The 17,349-nt window shown below is 42.2% G+C and overlaps 1 protein-coding gene and 1 long non-coding RNA gene across 6 annotated transcripts in view; one reads left to right on the top strand and one right to left on the bottom strand.

Annotated features, from left to right (window-relative positions):
• Positions 1–17,349, top strand: part of pax2b (paired box 2b) — a 38,462-nt gene that overhangs the window by 14,153 nt on the left and 6,960 nt on the right. For 2 of the 4 annotated variants that reach the window (XM_037082565.1, XM_037082566.1), the window contains exons 6-7: positions 4,465–4,640; positions 8,209–8,323. In XM_037082565.1, coding sequence (XP_036938460.1) covers positions 4,465–4,640; positions 8,209–8,323 — 291 coding nt within the window. The remainder of the gene's footprint in view (positions 1–4,464; positions 4,641–8,208; positions 8,324–17,349) is intronic. The other 2 variants (XM_037082569.1, XM_037082567.1) reach the window with 1 other exon arrangement.
• The window catches only part of LOC119010424, a 37,389-nt gene continuing 22,816 nt past the window's right edge, over positions 2,777–17,349 (bottom strand). The window contains exon 5 of one of the 2 annotated variants that reach the window (XR_005071966.1): positions 2,777–4,611. This is a non-coding gene — a long non-coding RNA (uncharacterized LOC119010424). Of the gene's footprint in view, positions 4,612–16,270; positions 16,489–17,349 lie in introns of those variants that run through there. The other variant, XR_005071965.1, reaches the window with a different exon arrangement.

The following is a 17,349-nucleotide window of genomic DNA, read 5'->3' as shown; positions in this document are numbered from 1 at the left end:
TGTAAATGCATTTCAAGTGTCTGAAACAACTTCTAATTTACTTGTTTTGTTTGACCAACAGCACAAAACCTTAAAAGAATATCTAGTGATAGTAAAATAAAAGTCAGAAAAGCAGAATTTCTCACATTTTAGAGGCTGGGAACAGAGAATCTTTTTTTAAAAAAAAAAAGTTTTCAATCACTTCCATCAATCCACCATCGTTTAATCCCCTTTTCCTGAATCAATCCCCGATCGTTGTCGATGCAGAACAGTCGCGTCGCCCTCCGAATGCACTATTTCATTTATGTTTACATAATCAAAACATTCAATTAGGAAAACAAAAACGCAGCTGAGTTCATCCAATTTGTTTTTAATTTGATTTCATTAGCCGAGAATTGAGTCAGGCGGGAAATTATAGAGGTGTATTATTGTGAAATGCGTAACAACGTGTTGAGGGAAACGAGAGCGTATGTATGTTGACGTGTTACTTAAACAAGGGGCAGACTGAGAGGAGGGTGGAGGGTCCAGCTCATTCATCTGATTGGGGGGGGGCTTCCGTGACCTCAAGGCGCCGGCTCACCTCCTCGTGTCTCTGACGAGAACTTAGAGACTCTGTTTTCACTGCTTGAAGGGCTTTTATTCTGAAATCCTTTCCTTCTGCTGGAGTCAGACTTTCAGACACAGCCACTATAACACTTCATTCATGGTGGTTGTTGTGTTATTGTTTGGCGGGCAGTCACTCAGACTCGCTCCCTGTCTGGGCTCCGGAGTTACGTCGGCTAAAGCCTCCTGCTAGGGGTCGTGACCTCCGGGTGCCAAACCCGCAGAGAGGAGCCTGCTTTATAGAGCTGGTTATCTGATCTGATGGAGGCTGCTCCCTCGTTACCGGAGTGTTAATGCAGACTGATGTCAAGATGAATACACTCGACTCCGGAGATGATCAATAAACGACCACAGAGCAGTACAAGCGTGTAACGCACCAACAAAGCCACTGTGGTCAAAGATCAGTATCGCCGCTGCATAATGGGCAGATTTGGGGATGTCCAAATAATGGATCTGACTTCTTTTAGTAACGAAAACAAACACTTAACAGCACATTTATACTTTTGCACATGGTAAATATGTCTGTTTAACACTAATTTAAGTAAACAAATAAACAAAAAACAAGTTTTAATTGGAAAAGGGCAGAATCAGTACACATTTATAAGAGTTTAGCACCCAAAAGCTCCAATAATCTGCTTCATCAGGTCTGTGTACCGTCACCCGGATTTAGATTTTATATTGCTGAATGATTCGTGCATGAAAATACCATAAGGTCACTTTTCTGACAAGTCTGAGCTCATGTGAAATAACCAGTATTCTTCAAGGAGGAAAGTCTTTTACTAACAATGCGAAACTTACAACAAGTTGCAATTAAATGCCAAAAAACAACCACAAGGTTAAAGTTAGGGAACAAACATAATCACGGTTGAAAGACATAACAGTATAAAGTATAACAGAAATCTAACAGTTGACTCCTGCGTTGTAACGTTATTTTGTTGTGGCTCTATCATAACAACACACAAGTCATGAGTCATTCTTCAGTTTTCTCGGGAGGACAGCCACGAAAAATGATTAAACATGCGCAAACTCGAAAATGTCACCGCGAATCGTCTTCATCGTCCAAAACGCAGTTGAGTTGTCAGCTGGGAATCAGTAGCTGGGAGGGCAGATGGGACTGTCTGTTTCGGCGTGAGCAGTGGCAAGACGAGTGTGTAGGTTGACCCAGGATGGTTTGTCTTGTGTGTGGGAAGTGTATTCCACTGTGGTGAATGACAAATATAGTGTGTGTGGGGGGGTATTGATCAGGTGCTGTGGCTCAGGCCGGCTGATGGAAAGTAATTAATGACTCTATTTGCTTTGGTAGCACAGAGAACAATTGGGTTTGATAAAGTGACAAGAGGCAGCAATAGTAGGTGAGCGGTGAGTAGAGGACCTGCTGCATATTCACCTGGAGGTGTTCGCTTTCGTCCTGAGAGTCAGTGAGTCCTTTAGATGTGCAGCTACAGTTAGCTTAGCTTAGCATCAGATCGGAAGCAGTGAGACAACATTAGCTTCCCTGTGCTCAGTTAACTGACCATCTTCTGACTGTAGCCTCATATTTAGCCGACAAGAGAGCGGTGTTGATTTCTTTAAAGGTTTACCGAGAAGTGAGCGTATTTAAACTCTACTGTGGTCAAATGTTGCTCAAAGCACAAAACTCTTTGGATAAATTTTGGGAAAATTTCCATTGAGCATCTTGATTATTCAAAATTTGATGTACTGGTGCCAGTAGAAAGATATGTAATACTGTGCTCAGTTATATTCCTCAGTATGAGCAGATACAGCTTCATAAAAATGGTTGGAATGGGCAGATACGAATCTTAGGAAACAGCGATGTCTAGATGATATGGTGGATTGGAGCAAGTTATCCTTTAATGTATGTGCCACCAGATGTTGACTTCTACGTTTGTTACATAAGTATAATCTATAAATGTATAGATTGTATACAGCATGGATGTAGTCTTCGTGACGTCACCCATAGGTGCCTGAACCCTCTTGACTCCCACCTAAGCTGAATGAAGCCTGGTTGCTAACAGCTAGCTAGCTGCCACTCAAAGTACGATGCCGTTAATTGCGCACAACTCTAGACCATAGAAATTAATGAAAGAGACCAGATTGTTATGTTTATTTCTCCTGTAAAGCTGGATGTTTTAAGATGGCGGTCTGAGGGGACTGACTCACTGTCGGAGCCAGCCCCCAGTGGTCAGTTGAAGTACTGAAATATTTTCGATTTATTAGAGCTCCAATAACAGATGATACATTGAGCGGTGAATGATAGCGACGCATCACTCCCACATTTTCTCTTCTGTTTCAGAGTACTGATCCTCTACCAGTGCTCTCTTTTCCTTGTATTTAATATTCAAATGATGTAATATGATAAAACTGATTCAAAAACTGTTTCAGTCACGACTACATGATCAAACATACTGCATTTAATGTGGATCGGGGTCGAAACCCGATGAGCCTAACGAAGTACTGGATCGGTGCATCGCCACGTTCCTGCGTTCATTTGTGCTAGAAAAACACAAAACAGAACCGAGCGTTTACAAGTCATCGTTAGCGACACCCACAACTTTATTTATTGCTTGTCATTTTTGCAGCTATCAGCACAATTTCAGGTTGCACGCACTCGCACTTGCTCAGACACCCGCACACACACGCTCGCACACTCACACACTCTTTTTTTTTTATAGCTGCTCGGGCTCTTCGTGGGAGAGCCGGGTTCATCCTCTGGCCTCAGCCTGTGAAAAAAGGTCAAGCAGCAGAATAGAATGGCAATAACCCTCCCAAATGGTACTATCACACAGACATGATTGATCAATTGAATTCCATGGCAGAGAAAAATGTGGGATTAAGTAGAGTATTATACGCACAATGAGTTGAGGCATGATGTTCATTTCAAGTTCATTTCAGCTCCCTCTTGCCACCAGATCAGGCAATCAATAGGGGCCTTGCATATCATATATCACCGCTCTCCCACTGAGGGGAGAACATAATCTGCCGCAAATTTAGAATGACAGATTTGCAAGGGAGCTAAAGCTTTCTGGGATCCAGGGAGGAGACCTACAGACACAGCCACTGCAGCCAGGAGAGGAGGTGTGTGTGTGGGCGGGGTGGTGTGATGGAGGAAAGGAAGGGAAGAGAAAAAAAAAAGAGGGAGGTAGGGTAGGGTGGTCTGTAAAGGCTTTAAAGCGTCGCACGCAAGTGACAACGGGAAAAGCTAAGGCATCCTTCTTCCCCAACCGTCGGGGTAATCAGGTCAGGAGTCGGGAGAAAATTCCTGTGTTTGGAGAGCAGGATGATTGAACTAGACTGTACGATTTTATTCAGCCCCTTGTCCTCCAAATGGAATCACACACTCGGCGAGAATGAAAGCGGTATTGAATTGTGAAAAAAGGGAAATTGTGCTTTTAAGAAAAAAAAAAATGCTCTTGAGTCTTGAATTGCACCGGTTGGGTTTTTTTGGGGAGGAGAGAAAGAGGAGAAAAGAAAATAAATAAATTTAAAAAATCACCCTGGCTGGAATGAAAAAAAGGCACTATAATGGGCTCGCTGCTGCTTTCATTAGTATACATGCTTGCCACAACATGTATATATTTGCAAGTGATGGTAATCCATCAATTACCAGAGGGCTCTCAGATCATGATGGTGTTACTACTGTGGTGGGGGGTGCAGGGAAAAAGCCTGTGTGATGTAGCCAGTGGCTCACTACAGCCATTAAGGGGCGGGAAAAAAAAACCTGCACTCCATCCCTTTCTGTCCTCCTCAGATCCCCCCGCAGAGGTGGTACAGGGGGAAAAAAAAAAAAAAAAACACATGAGGAGAATATAAAGTGCATATAGCTTGAAGTAAAGGCCAGCTTCCCGGGGTCAGTGTCTCGATTGTTGCTCTCTCTTCTTGTAGATGGTTCAGATGGTTCTGGCCCAAACAGTGATTCTCAGGGTAGTGTGGAGAGTTTACGGAAACACCTTAGGGCAGATGCCTTCACCCAGCAGCAGCTGGAAGCGCTGGACCGGGTCTTTGAGCGCCCCTCGTACCCTGACGTCTTCCCTACATCGGAGCACATCAAGCCGGAACAGGTTAGTAGATCGCCGCAACTCACCACGTCTCCACACATACACACAAAAACACTGTGGCTCTGAATGAAACACGAAAATCAACCCAATTGCCAGAATTAATGTCAGCGAGGTACCTTTCTGCAAAATCACAGATCCATTAAAGCAGACTGTTTCTATACCTTGCAACACAAAGTTTGTTTAGGTTGAACTTCATGTTTTTCTCTTGGGTGTTTAGGTTTTTGCACAAAACACACTTGGATAACGTTGGAAAAATCATGTTTTGGCATCAAATACCTGTTAAATCATCACGCTCATAGATGGAAATGCTTTGAGTTCCCGTGACAAATAGCCAGTTTTGTCTCCACAAAATCAGCTGGAGATGTCTGCAGATCTCCAAGAAACAAGACTTGGTTTTAACAAAACCAGCTACAAATGTCTGGAAGACTCCTCAACAATCACTCAGTTTTGATGCCACAAAAACAGCTGGAAATATCACCTGGTCTGCTGTAAATGCACCTGGTTTTGTCTCCACAAAAACAGCTGGAGATGTCTGCAGATCTCCTTAAAATAAGACTCGGTTTTGCCACAAAAATGGCTGAAAATATCCCAGGTGTCCTTAAAAAACACTGGTTTGGTACTATATAAAAAGCTGGAAATATCCCCAGGTCTACTGTGAAAAAAAAACTTGTTTTGACTGCACAAAAACAGCTGGAAATGTCTGCAGACAAAATATCCATTGACTCAAACACAAATCTGTGGTCTGCAGAAAACGTTGCCTTCTCACATTACATCCTGGCGACTGGGCTGCAAAAAACACACTCAGAAATACTCCCAAATCATATCCAGAAACTAATTAAACAAACGTCCGAGATGTCCAAGCACTGGATTACAACCGAGCATGTATAATGCTGGAGGAATCACCAGGAAAACTCCCACACGTTATTGATTTTGTGATGAAAAACACATTCCTTGTATCCCCTATAATTGAGAATAACAGTGAGGCCACATGAAATTAATCGATACCTAGATTTTTCTTCATTCCTGCTGTGTTATTCAACTGCCTCTGTGTCATATCTTGATGTTTAAAGACCAGAAGGGGCGGCCTCTGTTGGAACATGCGCTCGTGAAATGAACCTATGGAAGCGCGTAGTCCTTCTCACATCACAGCCAACACTCCGCCATCCATCCTCATTTCAAAAAATTAAGAGGCGTTTGGGGAGCGGCCACCCCCACGCCGAAACGACAGCCACAAAGCACCGCTTATTAAAAGCTCTGGGCTTATTACAATGGATAACCTTTATTTACTTTCATTATACTATTAAACAACAAGAGACTATTAATTTCTCCCACCAAACTACAAGCCGGACCCATAAAGCAAAAAGCAGTCACCCTAATTGAGTTCATTTTAATTTCTCTCCAATCGGGGCGAATTACGCAGGTGATAAATCAGTGGGACAGGCCTCACCTCCAGAAGAGGGCCTAATTTGCAGCTAATTACAAAACTGATTTCTACTGGAAGATCAATACCAAAACGAATTGGAAATGACTTGCAATCACAAAGAGCGTCAGGGAGAGTATTAAAAGGGTCGGGCTAAAAAAGAGGGCAAGTAAGGAGGAGAGAAAAAAAAAGGAAAGAAAGGGGGGGAAAGGAGGCCAGGAGCAGTCTAGAAAAATCAGGTTTAATTTAATGCAATATTAATCAGAAGCACTTTCCCTTTACGGGCGCCTCACCATTTTTTTTCCCTTCCTCTGGAAAATGTGGCCCTATTAGCCAGTGTCTGGGTTCTGTAGCGGGGCATTAAAAAGCCATTCTGGAGATGCAAAACGCAATGGATTCACCCCTCCCACACTTCTGCTAGCCATTTGGTCATCCCTTTCAGACCCATCTTTTCAGTTTTTTTTTTTCCCCCTTCTGCCCTTTATCTGCATGATAAAAACGTCTGTTTGGCGTCTGAGGCCTCCGAGAATAGAGGAAAACATCCGACATTGTGCCAGTGAACAGTTGTAGCAGACAATTAGAGTTTATCGGTGATAGTGGCAGACAAGAGTGGGGTCACGGGCGTCCCCCCCTGTGGGAGCGCGGCCCACTGAGCCACTCAGCCTCACACTGGGCTTTGGACAAACATTGTCAACACTCAGACTCCGGAAGTCTCATCTCATTAAAGGAAAACCCTGCTAACATCTGCCGCGAGTGTCTTTTAGAGGATGCACAAAAGGAAACACGAGGATGAGAGATGAGCTGAGGAGAGTTTTCATTAAAGGGTCAGTTCAACCCAAATTACAGAAACGACACAAGTGGTCACACTTGCCGAGATTTCTTTAAACCTAGTAGGCCTCCACTGCTTTTGTGCTCAACTGAACATTCTTCTTTAAAAAAAAAAAAAAAAAAAAGACACGTCCAGAAAACAATGTCCCGGTTAATCTGGATAATCCACAGATTTGGCTGCATGAGGTTTTTACTGGAATTACTTTCCACTAAAGAAAACAGTCCCCAGGAAAAAAAACTGATTCCTGTTGATCATGCAGAAAAATCAGGACATTGTTTCTGGATAAACTTTTTTGGCAAGAGCTGGAATCTTATCCTCCTTAGCGTCAATCTCAACTCCCGTAAATTGGCATCAAACGCCTGATTAGATCAACAGTCTCAGTTACTTATTTTTTAATCAGATATCTTCTGATTAAAATCAAATTTTTGACAATTTTAGACTTTTGGGGTTTTAAGCTGAGTTTAGAACCATAAGACACATTTCATTTCAACAGGCACAAAAGTTAAAATAAAATTAGTAATGGTATTGGAGCTCAGGTAACCTGGCACCAGTATCTGACATATCCAAACAATAGCAACCCTGCCACTGAGCTTTTGAAATTTAAACGTTTAATGTTTTCTGTAGATAAAAGAAGCACAAACACACATATTCCACGTCTGTCTCACTTTTGTTAAAGTCAGGTTGAAATGGAAGTTACACTCTGATCGCTACTGCTCAAGCTAAAAATGTGTTTTTCTCGCATGTGTGTGTGTGCGATTTGAACTTCTGAACATCTGAACGCACACAAGAGGCAACATCTCAGCTGATCCGTCACAAAAAAAAGTGCAAGTCCTTACAAGCGACTCCATTCAGAGATAAGAAGTTATGAAATTTAAAAGTGGTTAAGCCTCCAAATTAAAAAGCAAAAGGCAAAAGAAAAAAGAAAAGGAAAAAAAAAAGGTGAATGGTGTCTCTCAAACAGGGCCACATGGTGTGCCTGTAACAAAGCAGAACTGCTTTCTCCCTTGGCTGATCAGGGGTAGGACTGCAGTCAAGCACAAAGGGCCAGCTGACGCCTTGGCTTTTCACTCATCTCAAAATCCCACTTCCTCTCAGACAATACCAAAATACATTCATGATATGCTTGAACTGCCACCCTGCAGCTTGAACACACACGCACAACACACACACACACACACACACACACAACACACACACACAATGCTCTCATACAAATTTATACTCGCACAGGCCTGTGTGGAGCGCTTAATGGAGGAGGAGAAGGGAGGATTTCCATCTAGGTATTGTTTGGTTGTGTAATGATTCAACTGTCCTTTTCCCAGGCTAATGAGTACTCGCTCCCTGCCCTGAATTCCAGCCTGGACGAAGTCAAGCCCAGTTTATCCTCTAGCGCCAACCCAGACCTGGGCCCCAGTGTGTCGCAAAGCTACCCTGTAGGTAAGATCAAGTGCCATACAGTACGCCTTTATGCTGCCGAGCCACAGCTTCAGCTGAGAAGAAAAAAAAAAAGAGAGAGAGAAAGAAAAGAAAAAAAAATACGATGCTTGTGCAATTGACAACAAAGAAAGAATGAAATGTGTGAAAATAAAAGCAAAACCCAAAAAGTTAAGTGTCAAGACTTTTTTAATACCATTTCACTCTGAGCTGAAAAGGTGGTAACGATGATGCGATAAAAGCTTAGCAGCTGTCCTCCGTCTGGTCTTTTTTTTTTTTTTTTTGCTGAGCGAGCAGGGGCGTGAGCTGTTCAGTCACCGCCCGGACAAGGACCTTTGGGTGTCAGCACATCAGAACTATGACTGTGTATCAGAGCAAGGTCTCGTGAAAGAAAAAAAAGAAAAGAGAGAAAAAAAAAAAAGAGGCCACCATGCAGGACCGACTGCTTGTTGGCTGCTGCTGTGTTGCTCCTGTGATTTGTTCGCCGCGAGACAGTTTGTGTGTCTCCAAAGCACGAGTAATGTGCCTCGGTAAATACGCTCTGGCATTTCTGCCGCCTGACTCTAACACCATGATCATTTATTTCACCCTCCCTATCTCTTCCTCTCTCTCTCTCTCTGTCTCTCTCTCTCTCTTTCTCTCTCTCTCTCCTCCCTCCTCTCCTTGTCACAGTTAATGACTGCCTGGCTAATTGAAATATTGTTTCGTTGTTGCTGTGTTATTACCAAGAAGAAGGTTAAGTTTACTGAAAGTTTACGATGACTGTCGGGGGCCTGAGATTAATATACAGAGCTTTTATTAAAATTCATATAATTATGCAGCAGCCATCAAAGGCAACGAGTTCTGCGCGGGGGAGGACAGGGTGATTGAAAATTGCAGCAGCCCCCACCCCCACCTCCACCTCCACCACCACCATCAGCAGCAGCACCACCACCACCCTCTTCTCAAATGATAGCCGAGCAGCCTTATGAGAAAAGAAAGGGCCCTTTTCTCATTAATATGTGGGAGGTAGATTTCCCCTGTAAGGCAGGCCTCCTGAGAAGAAAGGTGTGTGTTTGTCCTTTGTGCACTGATGGCCTCTGTAGAAAGCAGGTCTGGCTCTGCAGGCGGCTTTGTTTGCACCTGGGATACTTTAGATGGTCTCCGCGGAGAGGGTCTCCTTACTGGTTTACAGGTGCAAAGAGACATGTAGGGGAAGAAAGATGGGATTGTATGCATATCAGTGTGTGTGTGTGTGTGTGTGTGTGTGTGTGTGTGTGTGTGTGTGTATGTGAAACTTTGCTTTTTTTGTGTCAGTAAGTTCAGTCCATGCCCTTTTCTGAAGTCAGAAAAATAAAGCGTAAAGAGGTCAAAGTAATAGAGAAACGTCTCCATCCATTAGTAAGTAAGTTTACAAAAGCGTTTGTACCACTACTCAGGTAACTTTTCAAACAATAATGAACTCTACCATGGAGTTTTGTCTCATCAAAGAGGCACTTTTAAGAATTCGAACACAGTGTATTAATAATACAGACTCAGAAACAGTTGTTTGTTTTGTTTTTTTGGCAATGATTTAATAAACACGTCATTCTCAGAGGACAATAATGTCCCCAGAACTCTGTTCGAAGCTAGAGAGGTGGCAGGGTCCGCCACATATAAACAAAGGAAAACAGCTTGAAATTGTGTTGTCCTTTGGCAAACGAAGAGACTTTGTTTATTCAATTTGTTTACACATAAACAAACTCTTTCTCATCTTTCCTTTAACTACATCATGCACTTTTAAGATTTTTAATTGTTTGTGATAAATGAGAGAAGACATATTATGCGTATACATGCTTTTATTTGGGGTTTCTACAAGAATAGGCTTATATGCTTTAACACTGTATGTTTGCTCATACTGCAGCTCTGTATTCCCCCTCTGTCTGAAGTGCTCCTGTCTCTTTAAGGCTCCCTCCCCTTCCTGAATACCCAGTCTGCTCTGATTGGTCAGCTCAGACACGCCTGACCCCGCACCGCTCACTGTGTCTCCGGTCAGCTATGTTGTGATTTTTAGCTTCCAGTTATAACCCACTGAAGGAAAGGACAAAAACATAAAAAAGCAGAATAAGTCTCCTTTAAATCAGCACTGAAGCACAAATTCCACTTGTCCCTGTCAAAGATGGAGGTTTAAGAAGAGGAAATCTTAAAACTTGAGAGAGAGAGAAATGGAGCACACAGAGCTCAAACTAAAGTACAAACTTCCACTTGGTAATTAGTATTTAGTTAGTGGCTCCTCTGCTTGGTTTTCCCTCAGTGCCTATTATGTGATATTCAGGTGTGTGTGGTCTCTCTAATGGCTGAGTATTACAGTTTACTTGCGGGTGATAAGCCTACCAGAGGAATTTTAAGCCATGCAAAAAGTAGTAAATTATCTGCAGTGTTTAGGCCGAGATCCAATTTCAAATTAATTGTGTCTTTACGGGGGGAAAGAACTGGAGATTATGTTCATCCTTAAAATGTTTTTTCAAACACCAATTAAAACGCCCGCAGTTATTGATCTTGTTGATTTTATGTGCCGGAATTTGCATAATCTATTAAAAATGAATGATTCATGAAGTGCTCATTGCCAGAGACCGGGATTCTCAGCGAAGTGAAAGACTTGAGAGATAGAAATCTTTTGTGTCCTCTGCTTATCCTATTAAGGCTCAAAAGTACCTGCAAAGCAGGCTCAAATAAGAAAGGGATTTAAGGGCATTGTGCACATCATCGAAATTCAGAGGCAAGAAGCCACTTCCATTAAAACACTTTTTTTCTCTCTCTCTCTCCCTCTCCTCCACATTAATGCTGTATTACCTGCTAAATAGTCCCTCTTACCCCATAAAAACACCAAAGGGTTCCATGAATATGTGGATAGGACAATTGCATATTGTGAGGTAATTTCTATTGTTGATATGGGAAGTAATTTCTTTGATGAATTCCCTTTCGAGAGATGGATTTCATCTTCAAGTGCTTCTTATTCTTGTTCAGTCGAAGCGCTTAAAATTCAAATAGTGTGAGCCGCGGGTGAATTTATGAATAACGGAAGGAGGAGCTCTGAACTTTTTTTTTGTGTGTATTTTTGAGAAATAAATGGGGGAGATGGCCTCGATACGGCCAATTGTCCACTATTTCTATAGAGAGTTTCTGTATTTTCCTGAAATTAGTCAGAGCCCACCTGTTTTTCTGGAGGGGGCTTCAGACTTAAGAGCCATCTTTTTTTTTGGGGGGGGGGGGCTGGATTCCCCTGAGCACTCGGTGGGAGTTTTACACATCTCCGCTCGGTGACTGCATGCTGAAGACTCTTTAAACATATTCCCTGCTGGGCCTGTTAATGGAGGCCTCGGAAGGCTTAAAGCCCCTTGTGTCAATGACACCTCTCCTCCTCAAGCGAGCTGCCACCGTACACCCCTTTATTATCACGTCTAAACAAAAAAACTTCATCCAGCAAACACAGCTAACAATTAGGGTGAGTGAGTGCTCTCAGGCTGAACTACACAGAAAGTACCAAGACCCGCCGTTGTCCAGTGAGCAGCGAGCAAAGATCAGACAGCGAACCTGCCGTCAGTGATGTGTGGCCTTCGCCCGTCTCCCCACAGGGCCCCGCGCGCCGAAATTAATGCTTATTTCGTCTTCGCAAAAGCAAACTAACCTTTGAGCACACATTTGATAATGAATGACTTTCAGCCGGTGTTTGGGGAATTAAAGCAATTTGGCTCTCCAAACATTCTTTACTTAGTTGTAATTAATTAGGGTGCTGAGATTTTTTGGCTGGTGATAAATTGCCCCATTCTGCATATAGCCTAGAAAATGGAGGTCAAAGATTTTTTGGTTGTTGTTGTAGCAAACATGAAGGTGTCCCTGTCATGCTAAATTTAATACTCTTGCAAGCAAAGGAGTCATTCGCAAACGACTTTGTCCCCGTGCCAAATGAAGAGAAGGTCACCCCTCGCTTTTCTGTTTGTGTTTTAAGAAACGGAGTTGATGCTAATGCAGAAGCGGAGCGCAACCTTTCTTGTCACATTGTGGCGGGGATCGGGATAAAACCAAAGAATCTTCTCCGAGCATAATCAGTTTAAACTTTGTGACGTTTTCAGCCACTTAATGGTGACATTTGTTGTCAGTCTGAGCCTTTTGGTCGCACCTGCACATCACTCGGAACAATCTTGTGTGTGAAAATCAGATATTTCAAGGCACTTTAAAAAGCAGGAAGTGCTGTATTCCCAGCTCAGTAGCCACCATTTCGAGCCACTTTGAAATTAAGACGGAAATCAACAGGCTTTTGTAACAGCAAACCAAAAAATCTTTGAATTGATTTTCGCAGGGAAGGGGGGAAAAAAAAAGGAGGCCAGAGGAAAATAAATAACTTGATTTGCTGGCGTTCAATCTAAGGGGACTGTCAGAGGAAGCAGACAATATAAAGAAGCCCATCTTTTAATGAGAATCTGGACACACATCTCTGTTGTAAAAAACAACAAAGGCTAGGAAGCAGCTAATGAGGCTATCATTGCTGTACAGAGAGTTCTCCGAACTGGCGCCTCTCTGAAAGAGGGCTTTAAAGCGGACATAAAGCAACAGTCGCAGAGCTGCTGGCAGCCGCTGCCAACTGTATCCTGGAATATACAAAAACAGGATTCAAGAGAGGCTGAGGTTATTATTATCAGAGTCAACAAGTGATGAAAAGAAGCTGCGGATGGTGAGAGACTGGTGTTCACAGTTATTATTGCGTATGGAAAATGCATTCTCCACATCTTAGATCTTTCGCTATTAGTATATTTGCACAGAATACGAATGTACAGGGATTTCACTCATCTGCTCGAAAAATATAAGCAAAAAAAACACGAAAATGTGTTTTAATGTTGATGTTCATGGTTATAATAAGATTTGAAGTGGAATTAATTCTTAAAATTGGCACAAACATTAATGGGCTTTGGTGTAGAGTGTCCATTTCTGAAGGAATGACGAAACAAATAAAAAGTGTCCGATCAATCAGCCAATCTGAATCAGAACCACTGATGTTATAAGTGTTATTTATTCATTGCCAGTTCTGCCATATCTTTAAGAAATTAAACTAGATTTTTCCCTTTGCTTCTGTATGTCTGCATATTAAAAAAAAACCTCTTTTGTTTTTACTAAAAGACATGATGATTTCCACTAGTCTATTCCAAAAATAAGGCATAAAAACACATTTTATTGTTGCGCTGTAAGGTTAGAATAAAGGTAAAAGCACCCCAGTAAAGGTTACGTTGAAAGTATCGATGCCCTGACCCAATGCCCTGGATTGATATCAGATCTAATATTGATCAGTATCAACCCACATACAGTTCAATACAGTTTCTCAGTCATTCACTGATGTTATAAAACTGGAAAAGAAAACATATTTCTAGAACAATTTCATTAACAATAGCAAAAACACGACTGGAGTTTGGTGTACGAGCGTGTCCCCCTGTAAAACAAACAAGAATCAGCACTGGGATCGAATCTGAATTAGATATTTGAAGAGGAAAAGTAGATGAATAAGTGTTATTTGCTCTTCCCGGTATTCCTAGTTTTGCCGTATCTCAGAGAAAGAAAATTTAACGAGATGTTTCCCTTGTAAGGTAACGGCAGAGATCCCGAGCTCATTATGTATTTCATCGCTCTGAAGCGGGGTAATGAAGAGATAAGGGTATTTACTTTTATTAAACATGTACGACTGCTGTAGCTGCTGCAATAATAATGAAGAAAAGATTGGGTCAGTGTTTGCCGAGACAGTTAGACAATACGCGCTCGCACACACACACTCGCACACACACAATGGCCTCACCCCTTGCCGGACCCCCCACCTACAGTACTCCCACGGCTCCCTTTGACTTATGTGCACTGGCTTGTGGCTAACTAATTCTTATTATAAATGAAAGGTCCGGCATGACCTCACTCTTCTCTGCAAAGCTCTTTAACTCGGCAGCCCTCGAGTCTGCTGCGCTTTAACCAAAAGACACATCTCGCCAGGCCTCGTACAATACAGCCATCAGAGCCGAGACCCGCGGATAATAGAGAGCAGCTGTTCAACATGAGACTGAATCGTTTTCTTTATCGTACGATGATCTCAAATGGAGAAATTCTTTCTTTTTCGGATATGTTTTTTGGGGGAAATAAGACACACTGTTGTAATTTTATTATGATAAAGGCACATTTTTTGGATACAGAAGGGAAAACATGTCTGGATAGAATTCATAGTAATCAAGGTATTCGGATTAATCCTTTACACAGAATGGCCTCTTTGGAGGTATATAGTTCATCTTCTGTTAACAGATGACATTATATGATCTGTATGTATGATCTGTAGGAGTTAAAGTATAATATTTAATTAGTCATGCATTGGAAATCTTGTGGTGTAGTTGAAAATCAGACACTGTCGGAAGTGTCTCGTGACAACACCCTTAAAAACAAGTGCTGCTGCTGTAATTAAGTATTTTTGAATGTTTTTTTTTTTTTTTTTTTTGACGATTTCGCCGTGCATCTTGAATGGCACACGACAGAGCGCATACCTCCACCAAGGCCCAACAGTCCATTTTAATTCAATCAAGCCTAATCAGATAGCAAACTTGACAGATCGAGGATCCGCATCTTCATCAGTTCACCACATCAAGATCCATTGCATTATTCTCAGAGAAAATGTCAAAATATGTACTTTCTCACAGACGTTAGAAAAAATTCCTGAGTCCATCCTGTTATACAGATCTGCACCAAGACTTGATGGGCTCTATTCTGGGCTGAGACCCATCCTACATCCAAGTTTTGTGGAAATCTGTTCAGTAGTTTTCGTGTAAACCTGCTGACAAACCAACCAACCAAAAAATGGAAAGACAACCACAACCTACAAGGTGGTTTGATATTCCCTGTGATATTTTAACCCTCATGTCTGTGTCCATGTATAATCTATGTAAGCAGCACATATAGAAGGTCATAGCTGTCTCTCTTGTGTTGCATCTTTATCTGTATTTACAAAGAAACAAGGCTTGCATCCATCCATCACCTCCCTACATTAAGAAAAAGCAATAAATGGCCTCCATGACTCCTTCTTCCCCCGCTGCTTCTTCTTCCTCCTCCTCCTCCTCCTCCTCCTCCTTCTGGCAGGCCTGAGTCCTGTGGACCTCCAGGCCTGCCACCAGATTCACCAGCCGTTTCACTCCCCGCCCCCCGCGGCCCCCCCTGCAGCCAGTATGCCTGCCAGCCTGTAGTAGCTGGTTTTTCAATACCCAGAGGGCTCATACGCTCAACCCTCAGTTCAACGAATACATTGCTCATGATATTAATATTTTCCCGTGGTTTATGCTCTCATTAGTGGATTCCATTTTTGAAATTCAGACAGATGAATTTGTTTTGTCCTTTGGGAGGTTAAGTCTTGCAGTTGACTTGTATCATCAGTTTGAAGCGTGACGTATTTGAAGGATTTTGCTGATTTTTGTTCTATTCTCTGATATTTTTCTTTGCACCATCACATAGGTGTTGCAAACATTTCAGATTGAGGTATTTAGGTGAGGTAATGCTGGATGCTACATTTATCATCTTCAAATCCTCTTTTTCTAGAGATATCTGGCCAAAAACAGCATGAACAGACTAAGACGAAAAGAATGTAGACCAAATTGAATTAGGTTAAATAAAAAGGTACGATTACAAAACTAAACGGTGTAGGAATGATATATCTAAAAGAAGTCACATTGACCAGCTTGATCTTGTAATGTATGTGGATAAAAATTTAAAATACTGTCTGTAATGATGTCCAAAGATGCAGAAAGTATTAAAATCAATTAGCCTGACAAACAAAAGCTCCACTAGGTGTTGAATTCACTTCAGATCATTTTAATAAAATATCTTCCCTCCTGTAGTTGGGAGTCGCTCTGTTTCCTTGGACAACAGTTGCGTTGTGGTGTTTTAGTGGCTTCACCCACTGCTTCCTCATTAAAGCTCCATTGGGAGATGATTTTTCCCTCCGAGTCCAAGTGGCCCTCACAGATGATAACATAACAGGGGCCTCTCCTGCCCCGGCCCCTGCGCAGATTGGGGTTACGTGCCGTTGTCCAAACGTCCCCGTGGCTTTTCGAGGACGACCCAGCCGTCACTCTCAATTACAGAGTTGAATATCTGCAGCCAGATGGGTGACGCTCGGCAGAGAGGCCACTGTCCTCAGACTTCAGAGGGGAAACAGAGAGAGGAGCCTTACGGGATTCTGTAAAGGCTGCGATGTTTCGACAAGTGTGAACTGTGTAATGAGGAGACATATTTATGCGAGCGGTTTTCAGTGCAGCTGCTTTTGTGCCGCGTTCTTTTTGGTGACTGGTGGTTTCTGGTGTTTAGTACCAGGCTGAAATGGCAACACAGTCTTTGAAATGTTTGACCTGAAATACAGCGAGTCGTTGTGCTAACTGTGTGCCACGGTGGTGACGAGTCACCGTGTGCATAGCAACATAACTGTGTCTTGTAAACGTGGTGGAGTGGCTGCGTTATATAACCGCAGTAACTGATTAACGCTGTGAGAACTCGAAGCGAAGATAAAAAGTAACTACGCACATTTACTCAAGTACATATTTGAGGTACTCCTACTTGAATTTATCCTTTTTCTTTAAGGTAGTCATAGATGTATACTCAAGACAATACAGCTATTAGCAGTTAGCTGTTATATGCTACGCTGCCCCCTACATGTTTGGAGTGTCACAACAAACATTTGGCCAATTCTTACATATTGCACCTTCAGATATAAAATCGGTGAAATATGACACATTTGTAGAGATTCAGCTGTGATTTGGACTATTTCTACTTGTTAAATTCCTAGTTAGTTCCTATGTACTGTTTATTTTTTGTGTGTGCACTGAAAAAAAAAATGTTCTGCCATTTCACAGCTTTGTCAAGTGCACATTTTAGGGATCATTGCAAACAGTGTGCGCTTATATGCACATATATCAATATCAGAATAATGTCAGTATTGGCATTGGCTCCACAGATCTGTGTATCAGTTGGCTTCTACTAGTAATATCCCAGTGGGTCAATATATA

The sequence above is a fragment of the Acanthopagrus latus genome, chromosome 20 (assembly GCF_904848185.1).
Source record: "Acanthopagrus latus isolate v.2019 chromosome 20, fAcaLat1.1, whole genome shotgun sequence".
Lineage (NCBI taxonomy): Eukaryota > Metazoa > Chordata > Actinopteri > Spariformes > Sparidae > Acanthopagrus > Acanthopagrus latus.
This window is presented reverse-complemented; position numbering and strand designations above follow the sequence as displayed.